This window comes from Nelumbo lutea, chromosome 2 (assembly GCF_056320005.1).
Source record: "Nelumbo lutea isolate HS-2025 chromosome 2, American lotus-T2T, whole genome shotgun sequence".
Classification (NCBI taxonomy): Eukaryota; Viridiplantae; Streptophyta; class Magnoliopsida; order Proteales; family Nelumbonaceae; genus Nelumbo; species Nelumbo lutea.
The window spans coordinates 24,416,580-24,439,268 of NC_142685.1; the positions used below are offsets into that span (position 1 = coordinate 24,416,580).

The window sequence follows — 22,689 nt, forward strand, 5'->3', positions numbered from 1 at the left end:
AAATTCGATGCAATTATGCATTCTAGTTCAGTTTTGCAAGTGTTTGATAAGAAAGTTGTTCATATAAAATGACAATAGTCATGAATTCCAAGGCATATTTGCATTTAAAATGAGAGCAGAGTTTGCATCCAAACTTTTGCTCTCAAAGTTGTTTAATGTAAAAAAAAAAAAAAAGGATTTTAGTCTTAAAATTCGAATTTACACCCATCAAGACTAAAAATCATTTGGCAAGAATATAAAATTATCAATTGCGATTGCATTTGGTAGCGATGTAAATTAAGAACCAATGTGAAATTTACATTGGTTCGGTTTTGTAGGCGTTTGGAAGGAGCATATAATTTTGATCGACATAAAACTCCACTTTGGTTCAGTTTTGCCTGTGTTTGAATGGAGTGTGGTTTTACATTGATAATCGATGTAAAACCTCATCAAGTATAAAGTTTTACATCGATAATCAATGTAAAAACTATATTCATTTTATCGATGCAAAACTTTGCACTTCCACCCATCGCATTTTTCAAAAAGCAAAGGCCACTTTCACAGTTCAGTGCAAAACGTTATCAGTGTACTTTTGCACTGATGACGTTTTACATTGATTCCAAAAGCAGTCTGCAAAACTAAACCAATATTACATTTTTAATGAACCACACGTATTCGTATTTGCACAAAAAAAAAAATTGTAATCGCACTCTTCCTAACTCTTTGTATTGGAGTAAAATAGGATGTAAAATGACACAAATAGCCCAAAGAGAAAAGACTATTTGTACCAATGAATGTACAAATAGGGTGATGCACATTTTCTATGAAGCTATTAGACAAATCTATAGTGCGGAGTAACCTTTACAACTTGTGGGACTTGTGTGTAAGGTGCAAAGTTGTGGCCACACAAACCCCCTTTATTTGCATGCGTGCTACTTTTATAACCTCGGATCCCAAATTTATGACCTCAGCTCTCCTACAGGCTATGTTTGGTTTGAAGGAAAAAATAAGAAAAAGAAAGAAAAAATAAAAAAACACTTACAAACCTTATATAAGTTTTGATATGTTTTACTATTTTTCCCTACCTTTTCCTTCAAACCAAACGTAACCAAATGAGTGGCCAAGTTACTCCAACACTGTTTGACTTCGAGACCAAAGCATAACCCTAGCATAGTGTATAAATCATAGTTACAAACATTTTAAGCTTCAAGAAGGAAGGGTTCTTTTCGAAAGGAAGTAAGATATCATTAACATAAGTGCCCTATAAATTATTACCCTCAATGTCATAAAGTATCAAGCTATGTGCCCTAGGCGTCCAACATATCACAAGGCGCTTCATTCAAATACATTGCACAACTGCAAGGAATGTGTCATCATCTTGGGCACACAAAATTGCATCTAAAAATAATCAAGCAATTGAAATGCATGCTCCTTTCATTCAATGAATCCTGACTAACCATCCTACAAAAGGAAAATTAAGTAATTAAGCAAAACGGATGCTTGGTATTTGCAACATCTCATCTCTAGACCTTGATTGTAGATAATGCACAATAAAAGCATTAGATATTATTATAATTAGGTCCATGGCTTTTGGCATTGTATGAGCCAAGAAACTTAGAAAGTTGTGAAATCATCATGAGCCAAAAAATTGACTTTCAGATGATGTTATCATAGGTTATTTCTTAGAAGTAGCTTAATCAATACAATTCGATTATCGTAGAGGAATAAAGAGTAAGTTGATTAATCAGGTAATTGACCATTATCCCTACATTCATATGTTGCTATATTGAACTTTACTGTAAACCAACTTTTTGGAGAGTATTCGAATGAAATATATCCAAGTGACATATGCCCTCTTGGAGGGTGGATAAGTTGCTTATTTGCATAACCTATTGGGGCCATGAATGCTTTAACCAAATAAGTAAAAACAAATGAATCCTAAGAGTATTAATTGGGGCTTTAATCCCTAGATTTACAATAATTAAAAATCACAAATCGAATATCAATGTATTAATGGTATACCTAATCTGAGGTCAAAATCATAATTAATGTAGGCAGAGACCATAACATCTCTAGCTCATGGTTCAAAGTATCTACACCTACAATATCCAAAAAAAACTGTGAATGCGCAATATTCATGAATGTTGGTAAGTAAATTTGTTTATTTGTTGTGTGCATGCACATGAGCCAATGAACAGAAGGATGCATCCACACGATTCTTCTTCTTCTTCTTCAAAGCTAAACCCTAGCTTAATTCCAAATACAGAATCTGATCTGCATTTAGCCTTACATTGTATACCTCCATTTCAACACTAACAGATCACAATTGTGGAGCGAAGATTCCGTTTCAATGGCTACACTAAATCTACTAGCTAGGGTAGTTTGTACTATGGGTACAGAGTAAGGGACAGTTTGGTCCTTTGAAGTATTATTGTTAACTCTCCAATGCCAACAGAATCCCCTGTCTCTAGGTCGCTAAGCGGCCTTAGATATGGTTGACGGTTTGTCCGCCACAAATTAATTTCTTTTAGTAAAAAATTAAAGTTTAAAATTGTCGATTTTAATAATAGGTAAAATAGATTTTGACTTATTTCGGCCATCGAGATGTAACCTCTTTTAAGATTTTTTTTTTTTTACTTTAGAATCGTAATAATTTTATATTTCTTTGTTATTACGACGGTTCAAAAAAATAGATAGGGATTTGCTTAGTTAGCTCGGAACTTGTTTGCCGGACGGACCGTGTTGGAATTTCAACTATCGTTATTCGTTACTACCCACAAATGTCTATTGCGGAATTTTAGTCGGGGATGGTTTACACGTGCTTAATGATTGTTGATACTCTTTTGGCCCACTAACATTGAGAAACATGGCAAAAGAAGAATGATCCAGGCAGAACATGTCGCCTGGACGACCCAACCAGAAGAATATGTGGTTTTGTATGTCTCCGAGGATTCGTTATTTCTCGGTAAGATTGGTGTAATGATTCAACGAGGGCGCTCCAATTGTGTTAGTAATGAGACACCCCGAGTAATGGGAAGATTTTTATAGGCCCGCGGGATTAAATTCGGGCTAAAAAGCCCTACTTGCAATATATTTGAATTGGGTTCAGGTTTTGTCAAAATAGTTCGGCCCGATTTAAAATTAGAGCTAAAATGACTTATGTGATTTCATTTGAATAAATTTTTTGATTTAAGAATGTAAATTTGTGTTTTAAAACATAAAAGAAAAGGAAAAAAACCATCTTATAGGTCCATTGTTCATTTAAATGGGAAAAAAAAAAACCATCTGAATTTTTAATTCTAATTTGAATAGGAAAAATTGTAATTTTTTATTAGGTCGGGCTTCAGGCTTTTTATCAGAGCCAAGCTCGGGCCCAAGTTATAGGCCCGTTGGTCGGACCAGGCTCGGGCTCAGGCCTAACATATTTCCATTAGTGATAAATAAAAGCCCAGCCCGAGCCTGACCCGGCTTGGCCCATGAACATATCTATTGGAATTTGCTCCTTATAGAGTATGCCTTACATCCACATCCCACACTTTATAGAGAATATCTCCTCATAAATAATATAAATACCGGAAATGTTCTTGATGTGCGGTCAAGACATGATATGAAGTTGATGTGAGGTGTATTCTATGAAGAGCAGATCAGGACTTGCTCTATTGGATATGATCTCACCGCGAATGCCCCGATAAACAATAAATACGAGGGAGTTATTCAATGAATAATGAACAGGGCTGCAAATTGGGCTGGGTTAGCTAAACCCCACTTAAAAAACTAGGGTTGGATTGAATTTCTAGGGTTATGACTTATGATTGAAAGATATGAATTAATTTTAAGTCCGGTTAGGGTTGAGGTCTTGACCAATTCAACCCAATTATCCAACCCAAGCCTGATTTAACTAAAGCATAAAACATGATAAATATGTACTTTTATATATAATAATAACAAAACTAAATTAACATGAATTTTAAGCTTAATTTAAAAAAAGTATAAATACATACAAAATTCAAGGTTTTGCACTCTATATATTTGTATTTGTACTCTTTCCATATTAAATCTTATAATCTAAGAAATAAATACATTTGAGAATAAATAAATAAATAAAATCAATCCAAACCCAACCTGAACTCAACCTTATCTTAACACAAAGTATTAGGATTGGGTTAGAATACAGTCCAACTTTTACCCCCAACCAATAAGAACACGTTCATTCAATTAATAGTCACAAAGTAGATTTGATTTGATCCCTAGATGTGTTCTAGGGCCGGGTAGCCCAACAGGTTAGCCTGGCCCATCCCATTTTTTGTCAGGCTTTGATATTATTTTAGACTTGCAAGATCGTGCTCAAGCATAGACTGGGCTCAGGATTTCTCAAGAAAGTTTGAACCCAAGCCCTAGGCCGAGCCCATGCCCAATAATATTTTTATAATAAAAATATATAATATATAATATATATTTTTTTGTTCTAAAAAACTTTGAATTCTAGGGTGTTTTAGTATAAATAAATCAGCTTTTTTTGTTGAATAAAAAACAGAGATAATCTTTTTGCCCAATTTAGAGGATAGGCTTCAAGTTCGAGTCATGAGGGCCAGGATCGGATTCAGACCTGAAAAGAGGCAAAGTCCGACCCGGCCCGACTGGTGAACATTGCAAGGTTAGTGGACCAGGACAAAATAGTGAAAGTACCCTGCCTTTATAGACCGATAACACTGTATATGAAAAGTCATCTTGTACGGATTGGAATAGGAGCACTGGTCCCACCAAGGACAACTCCCACGAGGAAAACTTGATGCGATCGGACGAGTAAGGACGTGGAATATATCAATCAAATTTGGGACAAAAGAGAAATGGCCAAGCCCATCCAATCAGTCTGATTAGACAATCACAGCCAACGATGGACGTTCCACTGTGGGAGTCGTTTCATGGAATCAATCTTAGTACCCACATGACTCCCGGGCCTACTCGAGTTTGTCATTTGTGGTGAGGGAGATGCTCTTGCCACGAAGAACCAGATGAGCTGAAACAAATAGACGCAAAATATCTTGTCTGCACAAATTGGTGATAGCGATTTGCTTGCCAAACCGACAGTAACAACACATATGGCATGCGCAGCAAATCAAATGCACGCAGCAAATCTGTTTGCATCACTGTTTCACCAAATCTGGTTTATTTGCATTGTAACTTTAATTTGCACTGATTCAAAAGCAAGGGAGTGCAAATTAAAGTGATACCCGAAGCAAGAGTGAATCGAATTCTGCATGCAAACAAACAAAGCCCTATGAGTAAGAGAGGTTTACTTGGGCAAGTGTTTGATGGAGGTTGAAAGCTTAAAATCTTGGTTTTCCTTCTTTGACTATGACTTGTTTTAAAGGCCGTGGTTTCTTTGGAGGGCTACTGAGGTTGTTTTTTCCGGTAACCGTCTACAAAGACTATTGTTTGGGGCCCGAATTTGCACATCAAAATAACGTGAAACCAAACTCTTGGCCGTCCTTGATTCTAATTTCGAATTCCTATTGTTGGAATAGGGCCTTAAAAGGAATATCTAGGGCACACTTCTTAACCCCTCCTTGATGCAAACAAATGCATCCTAGCCATGAAAAAATGGGCATTGATTGATTAATTCGCAAGGTAAGTCTATTTTATAAAGTTTTATTTGTTCTTTGGTATTATTTTTCAAAACCCCACTTATCATATAGTATCCATTGACAAATTGTTTTTGTTATTTTTCATTCTGATTATTTGATATAATAACAAAAAAAAAAAACAACTATTCAATTATTATAACAATACAAATTAATGGTACTATAATAATGATAAAGTATTTATGTGGGGCCAAAAATTAATGAACAATGGATTAGGTGGGGGGGTGGATGGGGGAAAAAGTTAATAAACGTGGATGGGGTCCAAAATATAAATGAAATATAAATAGGAATTATGGGGATTTAAGGCATATGGGGGCATGACTCCCCTATTTTTTCCCTGGCTCAAAGCTTGATGTTTCGTTAAAGAGAATGAAGAGAAATATCGAAGAGTTGGGCGATACACAATTTTTGCATATCATTTGATATTGCTACTTTCCTTATAATGAAAATAGAACATTTTTAACAAAAAATATTTCAATTATTCTATCATGACTATTCCTTTATATTCAAAACTTTGTTTTTAAATCCTTTTAATTTGTTTTGATGCATATGGCAAAGAAAACAACAAAATATAACTCAAACATAAAGTTTCCACCTATTTAGTTGGATGAAAGAGATGGAACCATTGCAGTTAGTTTTTTTCTAATCCAATTGCACCTTGGTCAATATATTTTCTTGGCTCTGTTGATTATTTACATGAAAAGATTCTATTCATTGTGTGTAGGCAATATTCCTTGCTTCTAGAAAATGTCTGAGTTTAGGGTCCAGCATGTACAACTTTGATCTGGGCCCTTCTAAGTCCGAACCCTTCACTCTGGACCCACATCTGACTTTTGCCAGCTAATTCATGCATAAGTCCCAAGCTTTCTAAGCCTCCGTATACAAATTTTCTCTCACCACCCAAAGTTCAAGCAACCAAATGGTCTCATTTTCTTTCTTTCTCTGCTCCATTAATCTCCATGGTAGGTCCCATCCAGTGGCTGCTCCCGGTTTCCACTAAATATCTCCATTTTTTTTTAGAACCAGCTACAATCGGATTTTTTAAAATTTGGTCGGGTAATTCTCCATACAAATTCGGACTTTACTAATTGGACCCGACCCAGGCACTGAATGCTTGATTAATGAGGATAACGGTGAGCTTCGTGGTTCGTAGTGCTATCGTGACTCGTAAGACAAACCCTGCTTTAAAAGGGCTTTTGATTAAAGAGCCTTGAAGACCGTCCAATATCGACGTAGGAAAGTTTCCACCCGTCTACCCCGAAGACCACCCCAAAATCCAGGCCACTTGCTCATGAGGCCATCATTTTTCCACGGGTTAATTTCGCGATCGGACTACGTTTTGTACACGTGTCAACTTGAAACCTAATTCAATTGATCCATTAAGAAGAGAAATGCTAAACAAGAGACACGTTGCCGACACGCCAACATGGTCACATGGATGTCGCTGGATCGACCGCTATTGGAGTTTCCCGCACATGGACTCGTATTAAAAGTTGACTCCTTGTTTAAAAGGCCAAACATGTGGGCCTCCCCCTGCTTTTCCTCATGTTCCACCCACGAGCCCATTGTTGTGGGCGTCTAGAACAACAGTTGGCCGAATGAACCATCCGATCGGAAATTGACGGTACAGATCTTGGAAGAGACTATCAAATGAACTGCGTAGTATGTACGATACTACATGTTAGTTTGCGCCAATTAATAATTAATAAATATGATAATGAAGGTATGGTTGTGCGAGAACCGACAGAAGGCCCAAACTCCGACGCACGCAACTGAAGGAGACGCGCTTCCGTCGTCGGACTTGTCAGCTACACGAACTAATCGCAGCCGTTCCTTTCATGGACACGTGTCAATTGAAAAATGGTTGATCCCAATTTATCCGGCAAGATTCTCCATCAGTATAAAGAGAGCCACACGGATGGCCCGAAAGCTCATCATCTAAGCTCAAATTCTCCAATTTCGATTTTTGAAGAGGCCAAAAGTTGCGGATACACAGCACGGCCAGGTACCTCAGAGAGAAGCTCATGATGTTAACGGAGACGGCTCTGAACCCTCCGGAATCTGACGCCACCGGCCTGAATTTCAAGGAAACAGAGCTGACGTTGGGCTTACCCGGCGAAGCTCGGAGCCAGACGGAGACCATTGCGAAGAACAATTGTAAGCGTGGCTTCTCGGAGACCGTTGATCTAAACCTCGGCAGCTGTAGCAAAAACCGGATTGAAGATCAAGGGGAAAGTGAAGTGTCCGGCGCCAGCAAACCTCCATCGTCAAAGTAAGATCTGGATCTGGTGATGACGAGATGTTTTTTTCCTCAATTCTTCTTCTCCTTCTTCTTCTTCTTCTTCTTATGATTTTGTATTTTCAGGGCGCAAGTAGTGGGATGGCCGCCGGTGAGATCGTTCAGGAAGAACGTGCTGAAGAGCTGCACGTACGTGAAGGTGGCCGTAGACGGAGCACCGTACCTGCGGAAGGTAGACTTGGAAACGTACGGGAGCTACCAGCAGCTGTTGAGCGCTTTGGAGGAAATGTTCACCTGCTTTACCATCCGTACGTATATTGTGTGCAGTACTTGTATCTTTTACATATGCACCGTTGATTTAAGGAAACAGGCCTGATTTGATCCTGGTCGTTCCTTGTTCTGCAGGTAATGTTCTAAACGAGAGCAAGCTCATGGATCCCGTGAACGGAACGGAGTACGTTCCCACCTACGAAGACAAGGACGGAGACTGGATGTTGGTGGGAGACGTTCCTTGGAAGTAGGTTCCCGAAAACACCCTCACTTAGCTTTGTAAATTGACCAAAGTATCCCTAGAATAACATTTCTTTCCCTGGTCGAGTGTAGAATGTTCGTCGCATCATGCAAGCGTATTCGGTTGATGAAGAGTTCAGAGGCTGTGGGTTTAGGTAAATTCATAGTCTCTCTCTGTTCTGTATGTCTCGAGGATATTTGATTTACGAACAATTTTTGTTTATTTATTTCTTTATTGTTTGGTGCAGCTCCAAGGACCCCTACACAATCAACGAGCACATGAAGAGGGTGAAATTAAGGAGCCGTATGGAAGTGGCGGACTTGATTGCTTTTATATGATAACAACTTGTACAGATATTATTCCTTGTTTTTGCTTTGTTTTTTGTTGGGGGAGTTTTGGATTAGCTAGGACTTAGAGGAATTAGGAGAATAGCAGAGAGAGAGAGAGAGAGAGAGAAATAAAGGGTGAAGAGACCCCTGCCTGTAATTATTAACTGTTATTAAGTATTCTAGTTACTAACTTCAGATCACCCCACAAATAAAAAGGAAAAAAATAGTCCTATTGATTCAATTTTTTTCTGACTTATGATTCCAGATCTGAAATTTTTTACTGTTGGGATTATTGGGTTGGCAGAGTTCTGTAGAAATTGGTGATTTTCGCCCGAGAGATGTGAGGAATTCTGTAAATGAGGGGTGCAAATTCTGGCATACTTTTGCTTGTGGTCTTTTACTTAGCTTCAGATTTCATTTTACTTCGTTTGCACTGCACGCAAATAAGTTGAAGTAAAACGTGAAACAGAAGTTAGCCAATACAGTGCAAATGAATTCGCTCTGCAAATAAACGAAGCTGTAGGGCTTAGAGAACGCCCAGAGCGGGAATTCTAAGCATCACGAGCCCTTTTAAATCGCACCTTGACTGGGTAAACCCATGACGCCTAGCATTTGCCTTTACATTATTCCGATTCAATGATTCAATCACAGCCTGTTAGGATCAATCCTGGACTCGAAATGTTCTAGCATCAATAACATCAAGTTAAACTGTCTCGTTCATTTTCTATGTATATTGACTGATATCTGGGTCGGACACTTGACAGGAATGGTTGTCAAATTGTGTAAAACCAAACCCAGAACTGGGGACCCAAGAACCTATATGCAACTCTGTAAGAGTGTGCAAATATTATATATTCAAGGCTTCAAACCAAATTCAATCCGGATTTGTAGTAACAGAGAAAATTAATTTGCCTTTGTGCCTTTCTACAATATGGATCGGTCTTGGCACTCCTCTGATTAAATTCAGGTTGGAACTTTCGGATCTACCCGACCCGTTAACAAGCCCATGGGGTTTTGTGGCCGAAAAAGTAGCTCTTCTAGTTCGAGTTACGGATAAGGATAAGCACGACCAACTCATTTATTCGTTTTTCAATAAGGCAGATGATGGTTACAGGCTACAGCCTAGAGAATACAGACATACAGTGTAGAGAAGTACAGTACAGATAAGGGGAGGAAGGCAGAATTGATCCAAGAGCAATGCTATTAGCACCCAATCAATGAACATTACTTACTAAGCTGGAGTATGTAGGGGTAAATTGAATCCCTGGACCGAGAATGTGATAAGGACAAGGCGTATTATTGGAGACTGAAGAGTTGCGGTATTATTATGCATGTTGTTTCAGACAAAGTTGGTATGGACAAGTATGCTTTGTTCCCTTAAGAAAGAGACGCCACAGCATTGGCCCATCAAACCAGCCCACTGTTTTGTATTTACTAATTACAGAGCTTTTATTTTAAAGAAGAACTGGCCCACACTGCCATGGATCCTATGCAACCACCATAGTAGCTATCCATCAAAACATAAAATAATAAAAAATAAAAAATAAAAAATAAAAAACCCATTATATAGAACCATACTTATCCTCTTTAAAGTTGAACATTTTATTTGTCTTCTAATACTTACCCTCTTTACTGCTATTAGTCTATTGTGAGTACTGTCGAATGGTCTAATTCTCAAATTGAATCCATGACATCCTTCAGATTTGGAACTTGCTTCACTTTCACCATTCACATGGTTGGATTTAGGGATGTCAGTGGATCGGATTAAGTGGTAAACTCACACTGGCCCAACCCTATTGGGTTGGGGTCGGGTCAGCAATAATCAGGTCTGCTTAAGGTGGGCCCGTGCTAAACCCGAGCCATTGACATTGCAACATTGAACTACTAAGTTTGAGTGAGTGCATGTGCAATACTTATTGGACTGGACGGAGCAGATCGGGTTCAGGTTGTATTAAATAACTGTATTGAACCCGGCCCGTTGACCCTACCAGCATTGCCAAGAACATTCTCTTCTTTTTTGCCAAACCACATTACCACCAAAACCACAGTAGGTTGTAATGTGGTTAAGTTCTGATCCATCTGGACAGCATTGAAGGTACATAATCATACTAATACTACTGCTGTCATGCTTTTCATTTTCATCCTTCTGCTTTAATGATGTTGATATTGTCTTTGAAAAGTTCTTATCGGCTCGCAATCCAATCAAAAAGCAGATCACACCTAGTGTTTTGAATTTAAAATAATCGTAGATCATATTAGGGAAATACTTCCTACTAGATCTGATCATGAACTGGGCTTTGGGCTCATTCAAATTTTAAAAAAAGAGAAGCCTCATCCCAGCCCATGAACAGGTGTACTCCCTCAGTGACTTATTGGGAACATCGTGTATCTCCATGAATTTTGATGGATTTTCATTGGTTGGTGCATACCTTAATGTGAGGCATTAAGCATAAAAGATCTGGAACGATCTGTTTGGCTTTACCTGCAGCTAGTTGAATTTGAAAAACCTTTTGCTCCTTCCTGCAACAAGGAAAACAATACTTTCTCTCTGACGGTGGATAACCAAAAGCCATGTCTCCTTAATGTTTTAAGGATATGTTTGGTTTGAAGAAAAAAGTAAGGAAAGAAAGTGAAAGACAGGAAAACTAATAAGTTTGTAAAGATTTTCCTACTTTTTCTTCCTTCTACATTTTCCTTCAAACCAAACATAACCTAAAGAATCTTGGACTTCATGTAATCACATGAATTATTACGTGAGAGCCTATTGTCTTCCTCTCCTTCCATGAAAGAGCACAGATGAATTCACTGAATAGTATAGAACTTGGTCAATGATGAGTTTTAGCTTCCATGAACAGTTTTATCTGCTTGGAGGAGAAAAAACTCATTCAAGCATAACGAGAAATGCAAAAAGGAAGTAATTAAATAATAAAGAGGCGTCAATTGTATATATTTATATTTGTATTCTTTGCAAATTGAGATGAGGAAGGAGTAAAAATACATAATGGTATAGCACAAAATCTTACATTTTCTATTATTTTGTATGTATTATATGATACGTATCAGTTTTTGAATCCACGGAAAAGGGGGTAATACATCCTCAAAAGGCCAAAACCCATAACCCCAATGGCCAATATTGGTGCAGGTAAGATCAGATCCCGAGTCTTTGCGGCAATTGGCCAAAAGCCTTAACAACTAGCCACTTGGCACCTTGCGATACACAATTATTGTATATCATTGGTGTTACGTAGGGGTGGTAATGAGTAGAGTTTTTCATGAGCTGCTTGAGCTCAACTCGACTCGGTTTTAGCTGAGCTTGAGCTCGAGCCCAATTTAGTGGCTCGATTAATAAATGAGCCGAGCTCGAGCCTATTAGAGCTCGACTCGTGAGGCTCACGAATTTGGCTCGAATATATATAATATATATAATAAAATTATAGAAAATAATATATATAATAAAAATATTATAATTATTAATTACTATAATTCTTAATTTTTAAATATAAAATAAAATTTTGTATATATAATTTTTATTTTTATAAATTATATAATAAATATTTTTATAAAGTATAAAACGAGTCGAACCGAGTCGAGCTCGAACTTATCAACTTTTGACTCAAGTCGAACTCGAACTCAAAGTTCTGGCTCGAATCAAGCTCAAGCCTTGTAAAATAATTTTGAGTCGAGTTTGAGCTTAATACTATTCGGCTTGACTCGGTTAGAATCCACCCCTAGTGTCACGATTTTAGACACCAAAACCACTTTGCCACGTGAAAAAAAATGGAAAAGAAAGAAAAAAAAAAGGTGAAAACTATCCCACAGGCCTAACATGTAACGAGTATAGAGATATGGGTGTCCCAATCCATCTTTTTGGCCTTTATCCCGTTTTGGAACAACATAGACATGAGGTACCGAAAGGGGCTTCAAAAGAAAAGGAGGAGATTAGGCAATATGTGATTCTATTGATCCTTTGGAGAGACAATCCTTTGCGTGTGTCCATTTGCTGATTGCTCATTTTCTTTGTATAATGTGACGTGTCAATAATCTACAGACAGACCCGGCTAAGCTCTTGTGCTTTCGACAAAACTAGACAGGCCCATAACATGTTAAGCACGTGTAGCAGATTGTTAGGAAAATGTTGAGTTGTGATACGTGGCAATTATGTAGGTCATAAAAAGTGTTTTTTGAAAAAAAAGTGGAATTTGTTAAGATTATGTTTGGAGTCATTACTGTTAATCGAGAGTTGTTTTTTGAGATGTGGTACTGCTTTTCAAGAAAGCAACCAAGGTTCAAACTATCGATACTGGCATCGGTCCATTTTTTAATTTTTACTTTTTTTTTTTTCGACTTTGTTTTAGAGGGGCTGGTTTAAGTCCCAGCTACCCTCTAAACCAAATCCTAACTTGATACAATTCCTTACAGGGGCGTATTGAAAAGGGCCCGAAACGATACATATCGACTGATACAGAATGATATATAACGATTTTTTAAACCTTAAAAACAACATCGATTCCAAATGCTTGCTAAAAAAATGAGGTTAAAATCCAATAAAACATCATTTTTACAACAATTGTAGGGTTTAGTACCCTTTCATTGAATTAACATTGACCGAGAGAATTATGACATAAAGTTTACTTAAATCGGATCCAGTTCGGTTAATGTTCAGGCCCAAATTTAAGTTTCAACCGGAAACATGGATGTCAAGGGCTCGGCTTCGGTATGGTTTTGCTCCCACCCCAATCCAACTGAATAACATGCATTTTTCGAACCCAATCCAGCATTACGGGTTTCAACTCGATACCAATCCAACCTGACTCTCAGTTTTCGATTATATTTAATAAGTAGGGAAATTTCAGATTAGTATCCTATAGTTAGGTTTAATGCAACTTTGATATCCTAATTTTAAAATGTAACAATTTAGTGCCTAAACTTTCAAAATGTGTCAATCTAATACCTGTCATTAAGGCTCGTTAACCAATCCATAAGTGTCATTTGAAAAGACAAAAATACCTTTGAATATCATCTAATTGTATTTATCAACCATCCAAACATTGACAAAAAATGAACAGTCTCAAATCCTTGCCTCTTCTGCTCAAGAAAGATGGGGTCAGATGTAACCCCAATTTTCTTGAATAGAAGAGGCAAGGATTTGAGACTGATAATTTTTATCAACATGTGGACGGTTGATAAAGAAAATTAGATGACACACAAAGGGCATTTGTGTGTTTTCAAATGTCACTTAACAGCTGGTTAATGAATTAGTTAACGATTGGTACTAATTTGACACATTTTAAATATTTGAGTACTGAATTGTCATGTTTTAAAGTTCGGGGATTAAAGTGACACTAGGCCCAAAGTACAAGGTACTAATCGGGAATTTTCCCTAATAATTAATATAAGTTATAATTTGGACTTTGGGTTTCAAAAGTATCACACACCAATAAGGAAAAATAAAAAATGATTCAAATCAGCCCCCCACAGCACATCCCCGTCATGTATTGGGAACATCTCTTGATGATAGTACCAAAAATGATTAGGCATCATCGAGAGATGTTCCCAGTACATGGTGGGTATGTACTGTGAGACGTTGTGGGAAATTATCTTGTGGGGGGCTAATTTCAACTCATAAAAAACCAAACGAACATAAAAAGGTAAGCTAGACATAATGACTTTAGGTCATACCAAATTGTAAGAATATCTTCATGTGTGAGGTATCATGATTCATGACATCAAAACCTGATCTAGGCTCAAGTTGAAGAATGAAAACCCTAACCCGACCCTATACTTGTGTAAGCTTGACCTTAAAACAACCCTATACTGTCGAATCAGGCAGGGTTTATTTGATGCCAAATTTGTGTGTGTGTGTGTGTGTGTGTGTGTATGTGTTTGTCAAAGAAAAAATGTCGTGCTAATGACCAGGTTTGTACGGATTTTTAGGAGATGGCAAATTTAGCAAGATGATATGCTACTTGGTTGCCTAATCTAGGAGAGAAATTGAGGAACCATCCATGTGAGTTAGAAGACTCTTGCAACTTTTTGTATAATCCATGTTAAGAAATATCGAATACATGGATACTCCACCCTTCTTTCCCAATTCATAATATAGTTAATCGGTGAATTATCTGATCCATCGAATTAACTTCCACTAAGGTCATGTTTGGGTGTACTTAAGTTAAAAATAAGTGTTTAAAAATAATTGTTTATTCAAATAAGCACTTATTTGTATTTTGCACCCAAGTTTTTATACTAGGTGTTTGGTAGTCTTTTTCTCTAATAAGCATTTGTGACTATTTTGTCCTTTATTTTCTTTCAAAATTTCAAAATATACCATTTGAAAGCACTTCTAAGAAATTATTTTTATGAAATCATTTTTATAAAAGCACTTTTGTGAAAGCACCTTTACAAGCTTTTGTAAAACTACTTTCACAAAAGTGTTTGTAAAAATGCTTTCATAAAAGTACTTTTATAAAAGTTCTTTCATAAAAGTACTTTTATAAAATTCAACTATGATTAATTTTACAAGTAGTATTTTAAAATGCAACTAAGGATAATTTTGAAAGAAAAAAACTGAATAAGTGCTTATTTTTAAAATAAGCACTTATTTCGACCTTATTTCCCAAATACCATTAAATGGTTAATGACCCACATAAGCACTTATTTTTAAGCACTCCCACAAATGGCCTAAAACAAGAAGGTTAGCTATAATGTGAACAGATCAAATAGAATTGAATCCTGATAATTCGTAGATCAAACAATACAACTCCTTCCACATGGAATTAGGGAGGCAATTTCCACTCTAGCCTCACTCCTATCCAATTTGATGTGGTAGTTTTTTTTTTTTTTTTTTTTTTTGAAAAAATGGATTTTGGGGTAGGGACAGATTTTTGATATCTTACAAAATGTACACATATGGATAGGTATGGTTTTGGGTTAATTCAAATCTCCCTGACCTTTACATTGATTTTAGGGCCTATTTGTTTTTTGGATTTTGAAAGGGAAAAGTTGGTCAATGGGATTTTTGTTCCCAATGACCAAGATATCCATATTTTTTTTTCCAGATTTATGTAGGGTTTACAAAAAAAATCATTTTCCTAGGGTATCACTACCCATCTCCAAGGTTGGTAAGTAACTTTCCCACCTAGGGGGAAAGGTGCCAACACCTGGATGAGGCAAAATTGCCACTTCTAATAAAAGATTTTTATGGCTAAAACAATCATTGTGTTATTTACTTGGGAAATAAAAGAACATGGGAAAATAGTTACCTAGATAAGTGCATTTACCTTGGTCCTGAAAAACACAAAAAGCCTTATTAAAATACATCTAGTGCCTGCAACAAAATTATCAATTTGAATTTATGTATTATGTGTTGAAGTTAATAATTCTTTGAATGCGAAAGATAGTTTATAATTCATGTATTTTCTTATATATTTCAATCAAATAATTAGAATTTTTTATATTTATTAAGGGAAAATCTATGATATAGAAAATATATGGTATCCAAAGAATTTTGACCAATCAAAACCCACTCATAAATTTTGATAAATAACACCTGATTGTCTACCATATTTATATTCCACTTGATTGGATTCAGATATCATATCTTTCCGATATCATAGTCCAAAACAATCTAATTTATTACTTATATATACCATGAAACAATCTACGGATAGGAAGGATTTGGATTCCATAACGCTGTGAGAAGAGTACGAGGTGAGAGGTTTTGAAAGATAAGAAGGATGAGAATTTAGAAAATCCTTTCGAAACCGACCCCGTCGCCATCCCTCAATTATAGAATTACGAAATTCTCTCTCCAATTCAACTGGAGTACTGGACTATGCCGGCTTTGACACGGACGGACGAACAACCTTTTTATTTTTAAGTATTAGGACTCAAGCATCCATTATGATTCATAATTGCCTCTTCATGTCAGTATCAAACAAATAAATCCTCCTTGGGCTCCTTTTTGAAGCAGCCCATAAGCCCATGGCCCATCTTTTCGTATGTAAATCAAACTACTGAATGCCGTTTGGGCTCTTGTGATGAGCACACACATGAGTCCATGGCCCATATTCTTGTCTTTCGTTAGCTGTAGCCAAGATCCCATGGGCCATCTTTTCTGTTCGTAATCATTTAAGTATCATAAATCATCATAATCAAACAAATCAATGCTCCTTGGGCTTACCGCTTACGTTAGCTAACTACGGGTCCGGGTTTGCTGGTCGACAACCTTTTTAGCTTCTAATAATAGCATGCTAACTTGCGCAGATTCAATTTTTCAATCACCACCGTCATCCGTCAAAATCACAACCCTCCTGTAAGAACTTCTCTGTTGCCACCCTGCAAATCGTCCGGCATTGAACCATCGGCGTATTTTAGCTTTTTTTGTCCATTTCTTTTATCTTTTATTTATTATTTTTTTTCAAATTCAAATAAAAAGTTATTTTTTCTATTAGTGATTTGGTTTTAATTTATTTTTTCTAATTTCAGACCTACCACCAAAAGATAACTCCTTTTTTTTTATTATTTTTTCTTATATTTTTCTGAGTCGTACCTAATTTTTCTCAGAAAATGCCATCGCTTCTCTTCAATCGAGAAACACTTATTGATCTTTCATGGAGATGGAACAGCTCAGAAGCTCGAAACCCTCAAGAAGCTTCAAATCCCTGCGGAGATGTTCCAGGCCTTCCCCGGTGTTGCTCTGCTTCTCATTGCTTCCGCTGTCTTATTCCTAAATCCTTGATTTTTGTGATGATGAGCTCCTTCTTCATCCCTGAGATCAATGCCTAGGGTTTCTTACTCAATTTATTTCCTTTGCTCGAGATCCGGTTCCTCGCCAGTGCTTCCTCACCTCAAACAGTAAAAACCAGGTTTCCATTCATCCTTTCTTTCTTTTCTTCCTTTTTCTCTTTTAGCGTTAATCTGATCTCCGTATGTAACATTGAGTGTGCATCAACATTTAACCTTTTTTTTCTTTGCCTGTTTACGAATTTTACGGACTGGAATGTTTTCCAGATTTGCAAGTTACGATCTTTTCTCATTGGCTTGATGACCATTGCAATGATCTGATGTTTGTGCTAATTGCCTTTATTTTCTTTCATGTATCTGTTAATGGCGGTCTAGATCTATGATTTTATCCACAAAATTAGCTCCTTTAGAGAGAATCTAAAGTTTCCGTTTGCTTTTTGGTGGCCGTAGTCTTAGGTTTCTAATGCAAGCCTGTTGCCGCGCCGAGCTGTGGGTGCTATAGTTATAATATTAATCAAAATGAGCTTGTGGTAGGCTCTTTGTTTGATCAACGTCGCCAACATGCTTAAGCAATTTCTTAGTAGACTTCCTCGGAAGTCCTTCAAATCTGACGCTGCTGATACTGCTGGGAGCAATTCTGGCAACAATACCACCGCTGCTGGCAATGGAGCTAGCAGTGGGATCCAACGTACAAATAGTGGAAACGCTGCCTCAGGCAGATCGAATGCTGTCAAGAAGATGTCTTCAGCCGTTTTTCCTGCAAGTGTCGTTGCTGGAATAGAGCCCCTTCTATCTTTTAAAGATGTTCCGAATCAAGAAAAGCAGAACTTGCTTATTAGTAAGTTGAATCTTTGTTGTGTGGTTTTTGACTTCAACAATCCAATTCAGGATTCTGCCGAGAAAGATCTGAAACGTCAAACTTTGTTAGAGTTGGTCGAATTTGTTGGTTCCGGTTCTGCCAGGCTTAACGAACCTGCAATTGCAGCGGTTTGTAAAATGGTTGTAGCTAATCTTTTTAGGGTTTTCCCTCCTAACTACCGGTCTAATTCGACTGGTGGAGAAAACGAAGACGAAGAACCGATGTTTGATCCTGCCTGGTCTCATTTACAAGTTGTGTATGATTTGCTGCTTAGGTTCATCACTTCTTCTTCACTCGAATCAAAGATAGCAAAGAAGTACATAGATCATTCGTTTATTTTGAGATTGCTTGACCTGTTTGATTCTGAAGATCCAAGAGAAAGAGATTGCTTGAAGACAATCCTGCATAGAATTTATGGGAAGTTCATGGTTCACAGGCCCTTTATCCGGAAGGCTGTCAGCAACATATTTTTCCGCTTTGTCTTTGAAACAGAACGGCATAATGGAATTGCTGAGCTCTTGGAAATTCTTGGCAGTGTAATTAGTGGGTTTGCGCTACCACTGAAGGAGGAGCATAAAGTGTTTTTGTGGAAGGCTCTGATTCCTCTGCACAAGCCAAAGTGTATGGGTGTTTACCTTCAGCAATTATCCTATTGCATTACACAATTCATAGAGAAGGAGCCAAAGTTGGCAAGCTCGGTCATAAAGGGGTTGTTGAGATATTGGCCAGTAACAAATAGCCAGAAGGAAGTGCTGTTTTTGGGGGAGTTGGAAGAAGTTTTGGAAGTAACAAAAATGGTGGAGTTCCAGAAGATCATGATCCCTTTGTTCCATAGGATTGGGTGCTGTCTTAACAGCTCCCATTTCCAGGTGATTGTCCCTTCTTTTCTTGTTTTGTTCTGTTCTTGCTACTGCTTTTGTAGTGTTGTTCCTTTTAGTAAATGTTTTCTTTTGTTTCCATTCTTGTATTCGTAACCATTCATTATTCTGTGTGCTTGGAGGTGCATTTGTTTCTCAGATTTATACTTTATACAGTGCTTAGCAAGTTACCGTCGAATTTCCTTCCCCTCTTTTTTACAAATTTTCTGTTCTTTTGGTTTCCAAGGAGCTTTCTGCAAGACATTGTTTGTTGTTTGCATAACAAGTCATTGTGAATAATGAATCCTATTAAGTTGAAGAAATAAATGCATTTAAAATGTTATGCCAGGTTCCATCACACTCCAGCTTTCCAAAAAGTCTACTTGGAAATGCTGGCTTTCTATGATATGCAATAACTCTTCACCCATTTATCATGTTCGCCTACCCACAGTTAATTGGTTTGAAAATTTTCAAGCTGTTGCAAAAAAAATAGACAGTTCTCATGATGGGAATGCTTATTCCGTAGGGTTTGGTGGTTCATACCCTTCGTCCCTTCCTGGAGATGCTATAATAGCTCAAGTTTACTACTACTATCTTTTTTATTTGATTTTCCTTTTCCTGGACAGATGTGACAATCTGGATTATGGTTAATCCCTCAATTATTTCACCCTTTTCCACAGAAACCTCTTTAATGCATCTTGTTGGCCCTGGCAATCCACTGCTGATTAGAAATCTTTATTATAGCAAATCTTGGTAGTGGTAATCTTGATTTTTTTTTCAGTAATTAACTTGCAAACTTATTTGTGATATCTTGATTATGGCTCTCATTGACAGCTGACCTAATGCTCCTTGCTGTTCTCAATGTTTTCGTTTGACATGGTAAACTTAATTGATTGTACAACCAATATGCTTTGAACCCAGACTTCTTGTTGTACTTTTTAGCAATTGCAGTTAGACCCAAATTACGTGATGTAGGATGTAAGGTGACATCACCAGGCAGAAAGACCAACTTTTTAAGAGAGGATTTAGGTTTCATCAATGGAGCATCATGATTGAGACTTGGGTGGATTTGTATCTAAAGGGAGTTTTAAAATAAAGTTGTTAATATATGGCAGCACACTTACTAGCCCACAAAATTCAGGGTTTGAACATTTGGTAAGTTTGGATTTAGATATGAATCATCGACATAATCATTGGTAAAAAGGTATTATGAGAGCTATCTCAGTGTGACCTCTTCCATCTTTGGTTATATTACTTGAACTATAAGGATCTGAGGTGGGATTTGCAGAGGCTTACAATAGGGGGCTTCTTCCCAAGGTGGTTAGTGGTTCAAACACAGTCAATTTTATCAACTATGCTTATGAATGTCATTGAAAGCAATTCCTATACTTGCTTACTGAATTTGATTTTGTAAAGATATTTCTGAACAGATGACTTGCTTTTTTTTTATTATAGAGGCTAGCCAACCTGTGGATCCTCTCCCCTACCCCCATTCTCTTTTGCTGTTTTGGTGTTATACATTTGTAGATGCCATTGTAGGTTCTGATGAGTCCTAGTGAGCTGTCCTCTATTATATAGTTTATAACTTGAGGGCTTATTATAGTCTGTTCGTATGTTAATGCTTTGTATCCTTTTTGTTATCTCTTAATAAGAACTATTATAGGGTGACAAGAGAAATGGTTAGAGATTAATTATCTGGCTTTCTGAATAGGGTCTAAGGGTTTGATTGGAGGAGTCTAATCAATTTATGGTGTCTGAATTTTAGGCATGAACAAGGGTGATTATGACACCTTTCCTCCTCTCTTTCTGTTAGACATCCAATGCTTACTGTATCTCAGCACTTCAGGGTCATGGGATGCTTGCATTCTTGTATTTACAGACATTTATCTCCAAAACGAGGTTCTCCATATGAGCACCTACCTGATGTAATTCAAAGGTTTTCTTGCCAACAATCAGAATAATTGACAATGATCTTGTTGAAATAGGAATATCAAATAACATCTCTTTTAGTTTTGGTTGTGTTACTGATCAAATGACAGAGTACAAAACTTCATGTTTTTATTTACCATGAATTAATGTCATTTGAAAAGGAACTGTTGTTTTGCCTGGCATTGTATATGCAAGGTTCTGGAGCCAAACCTACCAATTGGTTCCAAGATCAATGTAATATGGTAATTATATGCATGCAAAAGCAAACAAATTCTGCTTATTGATGATAAGCTTTGCTCATTGCCCAAAAGAAGATTTAACTGGAAGTTGGATCCTCAAATTGGCTTATTTTTGGCATCACATAGCATTTTTGGTGTGTTGTCTAGATTGTTTGTCCACCTTCATGGATGTAGACATTTAGAAATTTTGTAGGATGATTAGACTTTCCTGTCGATTTGGCAGGAAGCTTGTATTTCTTGTTTTGAATCCGTACCTAAGTTGTTGGAGTTGTATTAGGTGTTGGACACCTGAAACAAATTTTCAGGCAGTGAAGGAATGAAATCCTTCTAATGTGTTATGATCATTTCAGGTGGCTGAGAGAGCCCTCTTCTTATGGAACAATGAGCACATTGTCAGCTTAATTGCACACAACCGACAGGTGATCCTGCCTTGCATCTTCCCAGCTCTGGAGAAGAACACTAGGAACCACTGGAATCAGTCGGTTCTGAACTTGACAGTAAATGTAAGGAAAATGTTTTCAGAATTGGATGATGAGTTGGTCTTGACATGCCAGAGCAAATTTGAGGAGGAAGAAACAAAACAAAACGCAGCAGCAGAAAAGAGGAGGCTGACATGGGAGCGTCTAGAGAACATGGCCAGCGTCCAACCAGTGACAGGGAATACAGCAGTTCTGGTCACACATGAAACAGCCACTATCACCTGCTAATTTTTAGATATGCAGTGTTTTCCTTCCCCATCTTAAATCGTAGTTCTCCTCCCTTGCTTTTGGTTTTGGTATTGGTGCAGCGTGGTTGACAGGATTGTGGGGTTAGTCCTTGAATGAAATCTGCCAAGGCGCTGGGATGACCCAGGAGGATAGAATAGGCAACCGGCAACTAGAACGCAGTCAAATCATCTGTATCAAAGTTTTTTTCTTACTCCTTGAGGATGGGTTGGTTGTAAGTTGCAAGTCTCCAGTAGAAAATGGTCTTACCTTCTCAGGTGGAACTATAAGAGTTGTATCTTTTATACCTTGCATAGATGTGAATTATATGCACGCCAAGTGCTTAATGAGGGATATCGCTATTCAAATGTCAGCAGTCAGGTCCATTGGAGAGCAGGTGGTCTGAAATGATTCGGCCATTTCATAAGGTTTGAGGTGGTTGAACTGAATGACTTGTTGCTTTGTCTTTCATCGAAAAGAAAGCAATAAGCTATTCAGTTCAGCCATTTTAGCTTGTTACCAAACGGCTATGAGAGTATTTGTTATTGGGTCAATAGGAATTAAGAGGACCTGGGTAGCTAAACTGGTTATGTACATTACATCAAGTTGGGTAATCTGCGCCAAAGGTAAAAAGCCACTTCCGGTTGTTGGTGTCTATT

The 22,689-nt window shown here is 37.4% G+C and overlaps 2 protein-coding genes across 3 annotated transcripts; both read left to right on the forward strand.

The window, feature by feature from the left end:
- The first annotated feature begins 7,550 nt into the window (after nt 1-7,550).
- Nucleotides 7,551-8,941, forward strand: LOC148869254 (auxin-responsive protein IAA1-like). The gene is made up of 5 exons (XM_088970293.1): nt 7,551-7,893; nt 7,987-8,168; nt 8,266-8,377; nt 8,464-8,525; nt 8,619-8,941. Exons 1-5 carry the CDS (start codon nt 7,646-7,648, stop codon nt 8,651-8,653), a joined length of 639 nt encoding a protein of 212 aa, XP_088826419.1. The 5' UTR covers nt 7,551-7,645; the 3' UTR covers nt 8,654-8,941.
- An 8,089-nt stretch (nt 8,942-17,030) lies between these two features.
- Nucleotides 17,031-22,403, forward strand: LOC148869255 (serine/threonine protein phosphatase 2A 57 kDa regulatory subunit B' kappa isoform-like). Of its 2 annotated transcripts, XM_088970295.1 has the most exons (4): nt 17,031-17,064; nt 17,263-17,564; nt 17,893-19,170; nt 21,677-22,403. In XM_088970295.1, the coding sequence occupies exons 3-4, from the start codon at nt 18,004-18,006 to the stop codon at nt 22,031-22,033; spliced, it is 1,524 nt and encodes a 507-aa protein (XP_088826421.1). In that variant the 5' UTR covers nt 17,031-17,064; nt 17,263-17,564; nt 17,893-18,003; the 3' UTR covers nt 22,034-22,403. The 2 variants fall into 2 exon arrangements, with proteins under 2 accessions (XP_088826421.1, XP_088826420.1); XM_088970294.1 differs by lacking the exon at nt 17,031-17,064 and having other exon boundaries at nt 17,212-17,564.
- The last annotated feature ends 286 nt before the right edge of the window (nt 22,404-22,689 follow it).

What these genes read in the sequence shown, in the direction of transcription:
- LOC148869254 (XM_088970293.1), top strand. Translation starts at nt 7,646, where the DNA reads ATGATGTTAACGGAGACGGCTCTGAACCCTCCGGAATCTGACGCCACC. An exon ending in GTGGGAGACGTTCCTTGGAA is followed by an intron (nt 8,378 to 8,463) that starts GTAGGTTCCCGA and finishes GGTCGAGTGTAG; the next exon opens with AATGTTCGTCGCATCATGCA. An exon ending in TTCAGAGGCTGTGGGTTTAG is followed by an intron (nt 8,526 to 8,618) that starts GTAAATTCATAG and finishes TGTTTGGTGCAG; the next exon opens with CTCCAAGGACCCCTACACAA.
- LOC148869255 (XM_088970295.1), top strand. Translation starts at nt 18,004, where the DNA reads ATGCTTAAGCAATTTCTTAGTAGACTTCCTCGGAAGTCCTTCAAATCT. An exon ending in TTAACAGCTCCCATTTCCAG is followed by an intron (nt 19,171 to 21,676) that starts GTGATTGTCCCT and finishes TGATCATTTCAG; the next exon opens with GTGGCTGAGAGAGCCCTCTT.